The sequence below is a fragment of the Plecotus auritus genome, assembly GCF_963455305.1.
Source record: "Plecotus auritus genome assembly, chromosome: 8".
NCBI classification, from domain to species: domain Eukaryota; kingdom Metazoa; phylum Chordata; class Mammalia; order Chiroptera; family Vespertilionidae; genus Plecotus; species Plecotus auritus.
Genome location: NC_137782.1, coordinates 133,020,978 through 133,036,628, shown reverse-complemented (window position 1 = coordinate 133,036,628; position 15,651 = coordinate 133,020,978). Strand labels below are relative to the sequence as shown.

The 15,651-nt window shown below is 36.2% G+C and overlaps 1 protein-coding gene across 1 annotated transcript in view; it reads left to right on the top strand.

The window, feature by feature from the left end:
* APLF (aprataxin and PNKP like factor) overlaps nucleotides 1–15,651 on the top strand; it is a 67,224-nt gene that overhangs the window by 19,268 nt on the left and 32,305 nt on the right. Inside the window, exons 3-5 of the mRNA XM_080684572.1 lie at nucleotides 10,207–10,379; nucleotides 13,662–13,809; nucleotides 14,067–14,196. Coding sequence (XP_080540698.1) covers nucleotides 10,207–10,379; nucleotides 13,662–13,809; nucleotides 14,067–14,196 — 451 coding nt within the window. The remainder of the gene's footprint in view (nucleotides 1–10,206; nucleotides 10,380–13,661; nucleotides 13,810–14,066; nucleotides 14,197–15,651) is intronic.

Here is a 15,651-nt window from a genome sequence, read left to right as displayed (position 1 = left end):
GGACATTTTAATGATGTTGATTCTACCAATCCATGAACATGGTATGTTCTTCCATCTGTTTACATCTTCCTCTATCTCTTTTTTCAGTGTCCTGTAGTTTTCCGCATATAGGTCTTTTACCTCCTTGGTTAGGTTTATTCCTAAGTATCTTAATTTTTTTTTTTTTTTTTTTTTTTTTTTTTTTTTTTTTGGTGCGATGGAAAATGGGATTGCTTTTTTAGTCTCTCTTTCTGTAAGTTCATTGTTGGTGTATAGAAATGCCATAGATTTCTTGGTGTTAATTTTGTATCCTGCTACATTGCCGAATTCATTTATTAAGTCTGTTAGTTTTTTGATGGAGTCTTTCGGGTTTTTTATGTACAATATCATGTCATCTGCAAATAAGGACAGCTTTACTTCTTCTTTTCCAATTTGGATGCCTTTTATTTCTTCTTCTTGTCTAATTGCAGTGGCTAATACTTCCAGTACTATGTCAAACAGGAGTGGTGAGAGTGGGCATCCCTGTCTTGTTCCTGTTCTTAGGGGAAATGGTTTTAGTTTTTGCCCATTGAGTATGATGTTAGCTGTGGGTTTATCATATATAGCTTTTATGATGTTGAGGTATGATCCTTCTATTCCCACCTTGTTGAGAGTTTTTATCAAGAAAGGGTGTTGGATTTTGTCAAATGCTTTTTCTGCATCAATTGATATGACTATGTGATTTTTATCTCTCAATTTGTTTATGTGATGTATCACATTTATTGATTTGCGGATATTGAACCATCCTTGCATTCCTGGGATAAACCCTACTTGGTCATGGTGTATGATCTTTCTGATGTACTGCTGGATCCTATTTGCTAGAATTTTGTTGAGGATTTTGGCATCTACATTCATGAGGGATATTGGCCTGTAATTCTCTTTCATTGTGTTGTCTTTATCTGGTTTTGGTATTAGGGTGATGCTGGCTTCATAGAAGGAGCTTGGAAGTGTTCCTTCCTCTTGAATTTTTTGGAATAGTCTGAGGAGGATAGGTTTTAGTTCTTCCTTGAATGTTTGGTAGAACTCTCCTGTGAAGCCATCTGGCCCCGGGCTTTTGTTTGCCGGAAGCTCTTTGATGACTGCTTCAATTTCTTCCATAGTTACTGGCATGTTGAGCTGTTTAGATTCTTCCTGATTGAGTTTTGGAAGGTTATATTTTTCTAGGAATATGTCCATTTCCTCCAGGTTGTCCAGTTTGTTGGAATAGAGTTGTTCGTAGTATTTTTTAACAATCCTTTGTATTTCGGCGGGATCTGTTGTTATTTCACCTCTTTCATTTCTGATCTTGTTTATTTGGGTCCTCTCCCTTTGCTTCTTGGTGAGCCTGGCTAGAGGTTCATCAATCTTGTTTATCCTTTCAAAGAACCAGCTCTTGGTTTTGTTGATCTTTTGTATTGTTTCTTTGGTCTCTATGTCGTTTATCTGTGCTCTGATCTTTATTATTTCCTTCCTTCTGCTTACACTGGGCTTTTCTTGTTGCTCTTTTTCTAACTCTTTGAGTTGTTGGGTTAGGTAATTTATTACCCCTTTTTCTTGTTTTTTGCAGTAGGCTTGTAGAGCTATGAACTTCCCTCTCAAGACTGCTTTCGCTGTGTCCCATAGATTTTGGATTGTAGTGTTTTCATTGTCATTTGTTGTCATGATGTTTTTTATTTCTTCTTTGATCTCTCTGGTAACCCAGTCATGGTTTAATAGCATGCTGTTTAGTCTCCATGTGTTTGATTTATTTGGGTTGTTTTTATTGTAGTTGATTTCCAGTTTTATGCCACTGTGGTCTGAGAAGATGCTTGATATGATTTCTATCTTCTTGAATTTGAAGAGACTTTGCCTATGTCCCAACATATGGTCTATCTTTGAAAATGACCCATGTGCGCTTGAGAAGAATGTATATTCTGTGGCTTTGGGGTGAAATGTTCTGAAGATGTCAATTAATTCCATCTGGTCTAGTGAGTCATTTAGGATTGATGTTTCTTTGCTGATGTTTTGTTTAGAGGATTTGTCCAATGGTGATAGTGGGGTATTAAAGTCTCCTACTATGATTGTATTGCTGTCAATGTCTCCCTTGATATCTTCCAGGAGTTTTTTTATGTATTTGGGTGCTCCTGTATTGGGTGCATATATGTTTACCAGAGTTATTTCTTCTTGTTGGATTGCTCCCTTTAGTATTATGAAATGGCCTTCCTTATCTCTTGTTATGTCCTTCAGTTTGAGATCTAATTTGTCAGAAATAAGTATTGCTACCCCAGCTTTTTTTTCAGTTCCATTTGCCTGGAAAACCTTTTTCCATCCCTTCACCCTCAGTCTGTGTGCGTCTTTTTTTCTGAGGTGGGTTTCTTGTAGACAGCAGATATATGGGTCGTGTTTTCTTATCCAATCTGTTACCCTATGTCTTTTGATTGGGGCATTTAATCCATTTACATTTAAAGTTATTATTGATAGGTACTTATTTGTCGCCATTCCTATTCTTTACCCCTGTGTTACTTCTTCGCTTCCTGTTTCTTTCTTTCTTTCTTTCTTTCTTTTTTTTTTTTTTTTTTTTACAGTAGACCCTTTAGCATTTCTTGCATTGCTGGTTTGGTGGTAATAAATTCCCTTAGTCCTTTTTTGTCTGTGAAGCTCCTGATTTCACCTTCAATTTTGATTGACAGCCTTGCTGGGTACAGTATTCTTGGATTCAGCCCCTTCCTTTGCATGACTTTGTATATTTCATTCCATTCCCTTCTGGCCTGATGAGTTTCTGTTGAGAAATCAGTTGCTAGTCTGATGGGGGTTCCTTTGTATGTAACTTTCTGTCTCTCTCTTGCTGCTTTTAAGATTCTTACTTTGTCGTTGGTGTTTGCCAATTTAATTATAATGTGCCTTGGCGTCGGTCTTTTGGGGTTCATTTTGCTTGGGACTCTGTGAGCTTCTTGGATTTGTGTGGGTTTTTTCTTCCCTATATCTGGGAAATTTTCTGTCATTATTTCTTCAAAGAGGTTTTCTATTCCTTGCTCAGCTTCCTTTCCTTCTGGAACCCCTATTATGCGGATGTTGTTTTGTTTCGTGTTGTCCCAAAGTTCCCTTAGACTCTCCTCCTGCCTTTTAATTTTTTTTTCTAGAAGTTGCTTTTCTTGGGTATTTTTTTCCATCTTGTCTTCTAGCTCACTGATGCGGTCCTCTGCTTCTTCTAGTCTACTCTTGATGCTTTCTATTGAGTTCTTTACAGCAGCGATGTCATTTTTCATTTCTTCTTGGTTCTTCTTCATTTCCTCTTGGTTCTTGCTCATATTGTCGAATTTGTCTTCCATTCTTTTCAGCCACCTTATGACCATTTCTCTGAATTCTTTTTCTGGAAGGTTGCTTGCCTCCATTTCGTTTACTTCCTTTTCTGGTGATGCCTGCTTTTCTTTCATATGCGGGCTGCTTCTTTGTCTCCCCATGGTCTCTCTTCTCTGGGTGTCTGGTTATGTAGTTTTCTCTCTCCTGGGTTGATTTAAAGGCACAAAATACAGCACTACCAGGTACAACTCACAAGGCACTGAACAGGAATGTATTCACGATATTAATAACCTCCAATAAAGGTGACCACCAGAGAAAGGCAAATTAGGTGATAGAAGAGAAAGAAGAAGAGGAAAAAAGAAAGAAAGAAAAAAAAAAGAAAAAAGGAGTGTGAAAATGAAATTGGGAAAAGGGAAAGTAAAGAGAAAAAAAAAAAGTAAGAGAGACAAGAAATTGACTAAGAGAGAAAGGGGAACAGACTATATATATTGGGGATAAAACTCCAATAGAACAATCACTAATCCCAGCAAATGCCAGCAACAAGTGCCTGGGGATTAGTACAAACTACAACACCAATTAATATGGAGTGAGGCAAGGGAAAGCTGAAGCACAAAACAAACAAAAAAATAAATAAAAGAAGAATAAGCAAAACAATCTCACAAAAACAGCATAAAAATTGGATATAATCTACATTCAAGCAAACAACAACGAAAGGACAGAGTTAAGGACAAGTTTATGGATAACTCAGACAGCGAAGGGAAAGGTGTATGTGGACTTGGAGCAGGGGATTGGAGATTAGATATGTAAGTAGGGTGAAATTTTAACAAGGGGTAAACAGAAAGAATAGGGAAAATCTAAAGCAGTAAAAGGGTAAGACAAACAGGACACTGAAAAGGGGGAGGTTAGGAAGAGAGTGATGGCCTAAAGGTAGAGTTGAGGTAGAGTAAAACGATGCTAAAGGAAAGATAAAAAATAGAATGTAGAACCCTAATCCCAAAATAAAATGAAGAGAAAATAAAATGACACTTTAAAAAAAAAAAAAAAAGATAAAATAGCAGTAGTAATAATACGGATTGAAAATAAAAATGTAATCATTAAAAAGGTAAAATCAAGTGATGAAAAAAGAAAAAAAAGTTTCTTGATTAAAAGATGCAAAAAATGAAAATTTAAAAAAAATAAAAAAATAAAAGGTAAAAATAAAATGTGGAGTAGTGAAGGTCATTCACTTCCTCTGTTTTTCTGTTTGGCACGCCTGTTTCTCAGTCCAGGCAGTATTGCAGTTCCCTGCGATCCACTGCTCTTCGGTGTTGTAAGCCAGTCCTGATTTTAAGCAGGCGGTGTGTCTTAATTTCTCGTATTCCTTTATTTTTGATTACACAAGAGTCAATTTGTGATTCAGCCCCTGGGTGGCAGTGTTTCTGGATTGACTTCCGGGTCTATCTATGGCCTCTCTAGGCAGTGTTAGAGCCTTCTTTCCCTGTGGCACTCGCCAGGGGCCTGTGGGAGTGGGCTGCCTCAGAGCTGGCTCTCTGATGGTCACTCCCCACTCCGATCCCCAGGTTCCAGAAAAACAACCTTCCCCTGCAGTCTCCCAGGGTGTCCCCAACTGGGTGATCCTATGTATTGGGCTTAGTAATCAGATGCAAGGATTTGAAGAGGAAAAAGCCCAAGTGTGCGTACTCCGGGACTCCGCGTAAGCCCAGGCACCCAGGGAGCGCACGGGCTGCGCGTAAGTCTGGACTGCCTGAAATTCTTAGGGTGTCCCTGCACTTCAGATCAAAATGGGTTGCTTTTTAGAGTGCCCTTCTCTTAGCAGCTCTGAGGACCCCTTTCCACAGTCACAGATCACGCCAGCCCCTACAGCCACGGATTTTTCTAGGCACAGACTTCCCTGGTCCTCCAGCTCCCGCAAAACGCGCGTTCCTCTCTCCCGCCGGGACCAGAGACCTCACCTTATCCCAGGCGAAATCTGACCTTTCCGTGGTGGAGTGTAGAGCTCCTCTGAACCCGTGTGCTTGCGCCAGTTGGGGAGCGTTGTTCTGGGGCTCGCAGCTGTTCCTGGGGTGCCGCAGTTGTGGATTCTCAGGCTTCAGATAAGCTCCACTTTCCGGATCAAGATGGCGCAGACTCCGCGTCCAAGCCCGCAGCTCCGGGAGGGGACCCAGCCGCAGTTCGTGCTGCCAGGTCAGGGGAACCCCGTTCAGCAGTCCCCCACCTCCTTCTGGAATTCAGCTGTCTCCCAACCAGCCAACAAACACTCCTTGCGCGACCCTCAGCTGTTCTTTCTTTCTGCTCCGGGACAAGGCTCGGAACACGTCTGTCTATTCCGCCGCCATTATTCCCCCCTATTAATTGTATTTTTAAAATATTATAGGTCAAATTCAATCATCTTTTCTTTTTTTTAAATATATTTTATTGATTTTTTTTACAGAGAGGAAGGGAGTAGAGAGTTAGAAACATCGACGAGAAAGAAACATCGATCAGCTGCCTTCTGCACACTCCCCACTGGGCATGTGCCTGCAACCAAGGCACATGCCCTTGACCAGAATAGAACCTGGGACCCTTGAGTCCGCAGGCTGACACTCTATCCACTGAGCCAAACTGGTTAGGGCTATCTTTTCTTTTTATAGTTACTTTTTAAACAAGCCACCCCCATACACGCATAAACATACATTTTTTAAAAGTATGGTTTATATTCTTAAAGATAATTGTCAATTTTGGCATAAATCTATTGGCATAAAATATTTATAGTATTTTACTGTATTATTGTTCACAAGTTTTCCTTTATATGTAGTTATGTCATTGTTTTTCTCCAAATTTTTTGTATGTACATGTGTATGTCTTCTCTCTTTGTGTTTATTAATACTGTTAGATTTTTAAAAAACTATCTTTTGAACTTCATGTGTGGCTTTTTAGTTGGAGTGTATATAGTTTGACATTGATTTTTAAAAAGTATTCAATGAATTATATTGATTTAGGTATAAGTTATAGGATCAAACATTAGAGTTTTTGGAATATCATTTTTTGCTCTTAGTTCTGGGATTCCCTGTATGAATATTTTTAGGAAAATAAAAAGATGATCATGGACCACACATGTTGGTCTGCTTTCTTATGGCTGAATTTGCTAAGTGCTTGATATTTAACCTCCTAAAATTTAAATAAGTGCTTTCACGTAAGGAAAAAAATACTCAAACTGAATGTTTTCTTGACTTTGGGTTTGTGATGCATTTTTTTAAAAAATTATCTTTATTGTTGAAAGTATTACAGATATCTCCCCATTTCCCCCTTTGACCTTTATATCCCTCCACTCAGCCCCCAGCCAAATGTAATTAATATCCTCTTATAAGTATTTTACGTTTTCTACTCTTAGAATTTTACGCCTTGTATTTAACATTTTAGCCTTTGTAAACTTAGTACTATACCATTATCTAATGTTTAGAGATTCATCTGAATTTCTAAAATATTCAGGAATAAGAACATGATCGTATCTTATAAGAGGCAAACCTCACTGAATGAATGTTCAGTGTTCTAGAAGAAGCTAATGTACATTCCTGCTTTGACTCTTGTCCCTTCTGCTACCCAACATTCCTGACTCTGGTGACCATGGCATACTCAAGGAAGGGGAGGCTTCCCTTAAAAGGAGTGATTTTCAAGGAGTAATAGGGAGTGATTCCAAGCCCACAGTGTGCACAAGCTTAGAACCTGGTGGCTTGTCATGCCTTGTTGCACTCAAAATCTCTGGCCAGAGAGCCACTTGGGAGGTAAATTAGGGGTGACTGCTAGCATAATGAAATGTTTCTAAACATTAAGTTTAAATTAGAACTTGATTTTAAAAATGAAACATTCACAACTTTTTTTAGGAATATGGCGCATCACTGCATCTACATTCTTAGGTAGTCTTGCGCATGTTTTGCAAAATGACCCTGACCAATAAAATAATTGCCTACCTAATTTGTATAGCCTCTGTTTTAAATTGTTACCTCTGTTCCTAATCTCCAAATTTTATTTTACTGCTTGCTTTTAACACAGATTTAAAGAAAATACAAATGTTTTCAATTGCAGGTTAACCTAGGAGGTCTGATGGCCAAATCCTCATGAAATTAAATTGCCAGGACTAGGTAGATTATATTCATTCTAAATTTCAACATTGTCTTTTTTTTTTTTTCCCTTAAATAAAATTTGGGCATATAGGTAACAACTCTTAGTATTTTCTAATAACACAGTTTTTGTTGCATTGCTTCCTGTTCTATATTAGTATCTCCCCCAACCCCCAGCTTGGTTAAACATACTGTTTGGACAGTTCAGCTTTTTTTCTTTACAAGTTGAGCTAAATAGTTTCTAGGTTTCTTTCCCCAAATTCCATGGTTCTGTGGTTAGTTTAAAAGTATAATGTTATGATAATTGATGAAGTTACGTATAGTGAGAAAGTTACTTGGGGGGTTTTTGAAAGCCAGTAAGCTTATGTGCCTAGCTGCTTGCTATTGGGGGCTTTTTAGAAGATGAAAATGATTATTGTTTAAAAAATTATCTTATAGAGAATGGAATGGAAATGATTTTAGTGGTGAATCTATTTAAGTGACTCAACAGGTAACGTTTTTAGTAAATACATTAGATTTTAAGCCTCACTTCTTATAGTAAACTCTTTGGAACCATTCCTGAGATTATTCTCTAAAGACTGGTAGTTGAAATATTGATTCTTCCTGCTATTAGAGACTTCTGTGGTAGGTACAGTTATATGCAGCCATGGACCTGACAGTCTAGTGGTGATTTATCAGATGATTATAAGTAATCTTTGAACTTATAGGGACTGATCAAACAATTCATGCAGAGAGCTATGATGGGATAAGACATCTTAGGCTGTAGTAAATCAAAGAGCATTTTGAGTAGATATCCATGGTTGGATCAAAGATTCTGTGCGAGATGAGTTTGGAAACCACTGAGGTTTATGAAGAGCCTTCACTGCTGTGCTGTGTTTATACTGGGGAATCATCAGAGGCTTTCACAGAGAAATGTAAAAGAATAACTTGGAATGCAGTGAGGTGAATGAAGACAGGGGACTTCATGTGATGTTGGCTCAAGCTAGAAATGAGAACAGTGCGTGTGAACTTGCACTAGGGAGTGACTGTGTAAATGGCAATAAGAAATGGAAATGGATTCAAGAGATAGTTCAGATATAAATGATCTAGGATTTGACATTTGGATGGAGTGGGAGAACATTGTAAGATGTTCAGTAAGTGTGGATATTTTGGTGTGTTTTAATATATAACAGAAATTAAAATCAGAATATATCACATTTACCCCCGAAAGACCCTATTCATATTCTGGAGAAATAGGCTTTTTAAAAAATAATAGCAACTGAAAAATAAGTTATAATGCAAGTGGCTTACCAAAGTTAATGATATTATTTGCTTCATGTTTTATCACAACATTCTAGACTTGTTTATATTTTACTTAGTTTATACAGGCTTAACATTTTTAAAAAATGAAAGTGAGTATATTTAATAAAAATTTTAACCAAGTTTACCAATGGAAAAAATTGTTGTGGAGTAAAAAGAAAAGAAAAAGATACATTTCCAGAATTTCAAAATACATTAAAAATAGGCCTGTTATAAACTTCCTTAATTTTCCCATAGTGAATATATTTTATAATAGGAACAGAAGTTTTTAACCTACTGTATTTATACTGAATTCTAATCTGTTCAAATTCAGGATGAATAAAACATACCTTAACACCTTCAGATGTTTTAAATGGTTGGCATCAGAAAATGTTTTAATGTATGAAAATATAATTGTATCTCAAGATACTTTAATGAAATATAAATAGAAAAACTGAAAATGTTCAGCACAATCCCAGGGTGGTAATTACCTAGTTATACTGGAGAGGCTGTTGATGTCTCTAGAAAGTTTCACTTAAATCAATGAAGCAGATGGATGGATGGATGGATGAATGGTAAGGGGAGTTGCTTTATCTAAGATTCTATTAAAAAAAACCCAAAGATCTGCATTAATGTAGATTGCGTTGTTACACACTAAAGCTTATTTATTTTAAAAGCTTCATCATGTTGATGACAAAAAGGCTATTTGACCTTTGGAAATAGCCACTTTCAGCTTGATTCTAGTTGGAATTTTTAAGGTGTCTTTCAATAGGTCTTAGTTATGAAGGGAACTTCATTATCTTTAACATGGAAGCTTTTGGTGGCAAACATAATTAAAAATAGTGGATATTGTAAGAGTTTTGACATTGAGATATATTTACTTCTTGCAATTTGAATATGGGTGATAATCTCATAGTGGGATTTTATTCAAACAAAATAAGATTCTTCCATGAGAAGCTTAAAAACTCCACAAAAAACAATTTTGCTGTTTGCCTGAGAGATAGGATCAAAATTTCCCTTCTCATAGTTCCTAATTTTTTAATCGTAGTAAGAAATTATTAAGGGAAAATAAGTGGAAAAGAGGCTAGCCATTTCCAGGGAATTGGTGAATTTTGGATCTCAAAGTAAAAGGAGTCAGTTTCCATACTGGAGAAATTTTTTTCAAGTTTCTCTTTTCAATTTCAAATTACCTCAAGCAAAACAGAGTGTTTTTTAACCAGTTAATTGATAAGTTTGTGTTTTTTTTTTTACTTTTAGAGAAATGGGAGGTATATTACATCTCTTTTTGTATGAATGGATAAGAATTATGGTACTTATAAGTTCCAGATTTATTAGAATTTTAAGTTTCTTATACACCTAAATTATTATGATATTAAAATTTTGCATCACAAAACATTGGGGGGTGAGGGCAAGTATGGGAGTGGGGTGGGAGGGCAATGGTAAGATATGTACATATATAATACCTTAATAAAAAAATTTTGCATCAGTTCATATTCAGTTGTATTTTTTCATAATTTGAGTTACAATATCACTGTATTCTTTCTTTCTTTGTTAGATACACACAAGTCCATGTTTTTATCAGTCTTCTGAGAAGAGCCAGCTCTTACCATTGAAGACAAATCTATGGCACTGGTTGAAACCTGGAGATAGTTTTTCTTTGTTTGTTGACAAATACATTTTCCGTGTTTTCTCTACGTATTCTGAAACAGAATTGGAATGTACTTTAAGGTAAGATTGCCTGATGAAATGAAATTATGTAATGTTATTTGTAATCTAATTCCTCAGCCATCTGCAAATGCCTCAGTAGAAACTATTCTAGTATTAAACTGTATTGGCGACATAGGAGTTACATTGTGTGTGTGTGTGTGTGTGTGTGTGTGTGTGTGTGTGTGTGTGTGTTTCTAGAAAACATTTGATTTTGGAAACTCATGCCTCTGTAGTGATTGTTCTCATATGTGGTGTCTTTTACCATTGTGTTCAGAATGTATTTTCCATCTAACAGTAACCAGGATAGTTAATTTGAAACTCACTGTATTTTCTTAATCTTTTTGTTCATTTGAAAATTTTTATTTTATTGTGTTTGTTGTTGAAAGTATTACAGATGTCCCCCCTTTTTCTTTATTAAGATATTAATCTTTGACTTAGACTAAAGTTGCAAACTTTTCTTTCTTATAAAAATAATAGAAAATATAGAATAGTGAAACTGAGGAAATGAGGTATTATAATAAACATCTGGTGTAAAATTAAATTATAAAATACATAAACTGGACCTATAAAAGTAGAATTATATACTTATTTCAAAAATCAGGAAAATGCTGTACATTTCTATTTTAAGCAAACTATGGCCATTGCCTGATAACTCATTTATATTATTATATGTCACTTTTAATTTTTATGTCTATTCAAATTAGCTTGTCCCCTTGGTGTGAAAGATTAGTGTTGTGCCTGCAGTCAGATTGTGAATTTTTAAATTTTTTGGTATTGATAAAACTGAAAATAGAACCCACTTTAAGAGCACTCTATTTTTTTCAGGCTATTATGAAGAGTATTATCTTGTGTGTTATTGCTATCAAGCCAAATGTGTTGAAAGAGGTAGTAAATATTTTTTATATGTTTTGGTAATTATGTGCTTAATTTAGGGTAACCAAATTAATTGTGTTTTTATATTAAAAATTAAATGTTCCGGTTTTAGTCTGCTCTTGTAAAATTTTCTTCAGGGTGTTGATTTTACTCTTAGCTTTTTTCCATTTGTGATTTGGAGTTTTCAGATATTCCCATCTATATATATAAAAGGGTAATATACAAAGTGTCCCCTCGGGAGTTCGACCAGAAGACCACAAGTTCAATCGCTCATTATGACGTGTGCTGACCACCAGGGAGTGGCACAAAATGAAGGAAGGCCCTGGCTGGCAGATGGGGAAGGAAGGCCTGGGCAGGCAGTCAGAGGCCCCGATTGGCCCTGATCGCCAGCCAGACCTAGGGACCCTACCTGTTCATGAATTTCATGCACCGGGCCTCTAGTGATATGATTTCTGATGTGCAGTAATGATTTTCATTTTTTTTCACTTTGATCCTTATTACTTATGTAGTAACAATAGTTGAAAGACCATTTGCTTAAAGATAATTTAACTATAATTTCTATTTTTAATTAAAAATATTTATCACATATGCATCATTCAATATATGGTTCAAAGCATATAGCCCTCCCTTTTGAGCATTTTGGCAATATTTGACTCATTTCAGAATGTTTTTTATTTCATTGGTTAAACATTTAATATTTGAACAGGCAGAATAAAGATGAACCTAAAATACTGAATACTTTCTCAAAAGGGGCTATGTCCAAAAGCAACCATAGACAGTATGTAAACAGATATCCATGGCTATGTTTCAGTAGCACATTATTTACAAAAACAGGTAGCAGGTTGGATTTGGACTAAGTGTTGCAGTTTGCTTATTCCTGTATTAGAGTAAAAGCTAAGTTGTTTAAAAAAATGACCTCCAAATGCAGTGCTTAAACAAGATAGAACATTTTTCTGTCACACAATGGTCCAGAGTAATAGGCGTGCTCTCCTTCATAATGTAATTCATGTTCTCCAGTTAATGGAGAAACTCTGTCATCCTCATTATATATCTTTTAAATTAGTTTCATTGTTGGTGTTGCCATTTGGTAAGGTAAGAAGGAAATGAGGAAGAGAATCCAGGACAGTGTCTTGCACATATCATTTCCATTTACACCTCCATTTCCCCAAATTAGGCACATGGCTATAAGAGTTGCAAGGAAAGCTGAAAAATGTGGTCTCCAGCTAGGTGGACAGACATTGTTACAGATGCTTACTGACCAGTGCCATTCCAACTTTGCTCTCTGTTATGCCAGTAACATCCACTTAGCCGCTGATATTTAATGATAACCACCTGGCCTGCGCAATTCTAGAATCCTGTCATCTTCATTGATACTAAGGAGCCTTGTTTTTTGGCAGCCTTCTCTACCAACAAAACTGACCTGTAGAGGCAGCTACCACTGAATTACTCAACACTCACTAGTGTGTACCTTACTGCTTAGTGTTCTGGGTCCTTCCAGGGAGCGTAGCCAGCTGGTGGATTCTCTAGTCTTACGTGAGAAATCCATTTTAGCATGCCTCTTTGGGATGGCATTCAACTGTCCGTGTAGTCCCACTCCTCCACCCCTAGCCCCTGGCAGCCACTGACCTGATTTCTGTCCCTGTAGCTTTACCTCTTCAGAATGTCATATAAATAGCTCATTTGACTTAGCAAAATGTCTTTGAGATGCATGCATGTTTTGTACATACCAGCAGTTCATTCCTTTGTATTTCTGAGTAGCATTTCTATTTCCATTTTCAAATTTTCAAAAAGATAAATTTGTTGGATCATCTCTATGCATACATAAGTGATAATGATGCAACAACTTTGGATGATCTTATCACATTTGCAGCAAGTAGGAAGTAATTGGTTCTGCTAGTATGTTCCACATGTGACCATGTGTCAGAACATTTAGCTTCGGTCAGGCTGCATGTTTGGGGAGATTTCACAAGTGGCTGTACTCGCCAGAACCCCAGTAACAGTTATAGGACTTTATTTATTTTTTCTCCAAGGGCCTAACTAACTTAGCTGATATATTTGTAGTTTGCATTTTCTCTTTGGATTCTGGATGGTGATTTTAACTTTTATGGACAAATATTAAATAAGTAAGTAGCTCTTAAGCCTTGAGAGAGATAACTGACCCCCATCTGATAAATAGCTGTGGTTTTTAGGCCCAGGATTTGGAAAGATCAATGTGTTTTATGGTGATCCTGTGGTAAGAAGTCAAAGAACATGCTCTAGTTTAAATATTTTATTCTATTATACTACAATCTGCTTTTTTGTTCTTCTAAGTCTGAGAAAAGTAGCATAACTCATTATTTAGATGTACTTGGGAGACTTACATTTATAATAACAAATAACAGCAGTTTTAAATTTAAATGATGAATAGATGATTTTTATTTTATTTTCTAGAAATAGTCAAATGCTTGATGAAGATGATATATTGAATGAAACACCAGAATCATCCTTGGTTAATTTGCCTGATGAGACAACTGGTGCCCCACAGCTGGAAGGAAGCACAGAAATAGCGACAACCCAGACTTCTACCACAAATAGTGTGGTGAGAAATTTAAGATCTCATCCATTTATAATCTGTCCCTTAAATTTTTTCGAGGAGAAAAAAGACAACTGAAATTAGGCACAACACTTCAACTAATAGAGATCATGAATGTCTTTGAGAAATTTGACTAATTCAGTTCATAATTGCAGATGGGTTTTTTTTTTTTTATGGTAGCTTTCTGCAAAGTAAAAAAATTTACAACTTTATTAAGGAAGCATGCTTATGTTTGGTAATTAATAAAATAGGTGACTTTTTAGTCTTTTGCAGGTGAATGTTCAGACATCAGTAAGCAGCAGTCCAACCCTGCTCAGAGGAAGAGAATCCTTCCAGCGTGGATGTTAACAGATCTGGGTGATCAAAACCTCCCAGCACCAGTTACCAGTAGAAGTAGGTTTTGTTTCAAGCAAACATAAGCAGAATTTGAAAGTTTTTCTGAACAAATGAAGAAGTGTATAACATAGCTTAACATTTTTTTTAGATGTGTACATGAAATCTAATTTAAAACACTAGCTATTATGCCATTTATCAAACATCCTGCTAATTATTTTTTGATTTAACATGTGCTGGACTTACCATATTAACAGATTTTTAAACAAACCTGTGCTGTCATGACTAAGATAAAAGGCCAGCACAGCAAGGGCTTTATAAATTAATATAATTTTTAAAAAGTGCTAGGCACGTGATGTTATGTGCTGGAGGATTTAAAGAAGAGGTGACCTCTATCCTAGTATAGCTCACTGTCCTGGCAGATATTATAATGATTTATGTTATCTGCTGGGTAGTCCCATTGGATTTAAGATTATTAAAAAGGTTTCTGTATTATCTTATTTAATCAACATTTTATTTGTAACTTTTCAGTCATCTCAGGTTCAGTTCCTTTTGACTGCTTGTTTTATTTTATATGGTTTACATTTTCCATTTATTCCATTCTAGTGACTTTCTGTTGGAAACTGGATGTTATAAATGATGTAGAGCTTTTGATTTTATGTTCCTCCAAATAAGTATTTTTGTTCTAATAGACAATTAATTTGGCCTGATAGGCAATTTTCTTCGAATAGGCAGTTAATGCAAGCCCTAAATTCTGTTTTCCCCTGTGTGGATAGCAGTTAGTCTCTGCTTAGTTCTCTCAGCTTCCAGCTGCTGCTTTTCCTTTGGCTTCCAGGGCTTTCCCCCAGGCCATGTAGTGAGCTAAGGATTTGGGTTGATTCTATGCATTGATTTTGGTTCTTGGTTCTCTGAGGGTTTCTTCCTTTTAGGATTTTATCCCTAGCTTTCTACCTGCTCCACAAGCCTCAAGCTCTGTCCTCTGAACAGGTCAGCCATAAGGCTGCAGCCTTCTGCTACCTGTGAACTGGGAGATGCTCTCAGGGAAGAGCCAAAGTTCACAAACCTCACAGGTTGTAGTGAGTTTTCCAAGATTAGATTCTTCTCTACTTTTGCCTTTGGTCACTCTCCAGTGTCTTCAGATAGTGGCTTTTATATATTTTGTCCAAAATTTATAATGGTTTTGTTTGGGATGATTAGTTCATTCAAGCTACTCTTACATTTTACCGTGAACATTATCTTTTATAAAATAATAGCACAATTGTATATTTATTTTAATTGATATTAGTAACTCTTACTGTTTTTAATATTCAGCATAGTGGTCACAGCAGTCTTCTAAAGTTTTTGATCAAGTATGTTGTGGACAGCATAATGCTAGTTTGGATTGTAGTAGGATCAGAGGAGTGATAATGCAATAATTAATAAATAATCCTATATAATAAAGAACTAATATGCTAATTAGACCAAACAGCAGAACGATCATCTGGCCGACCGTCTGGATGACCTTCTGGACAAAGC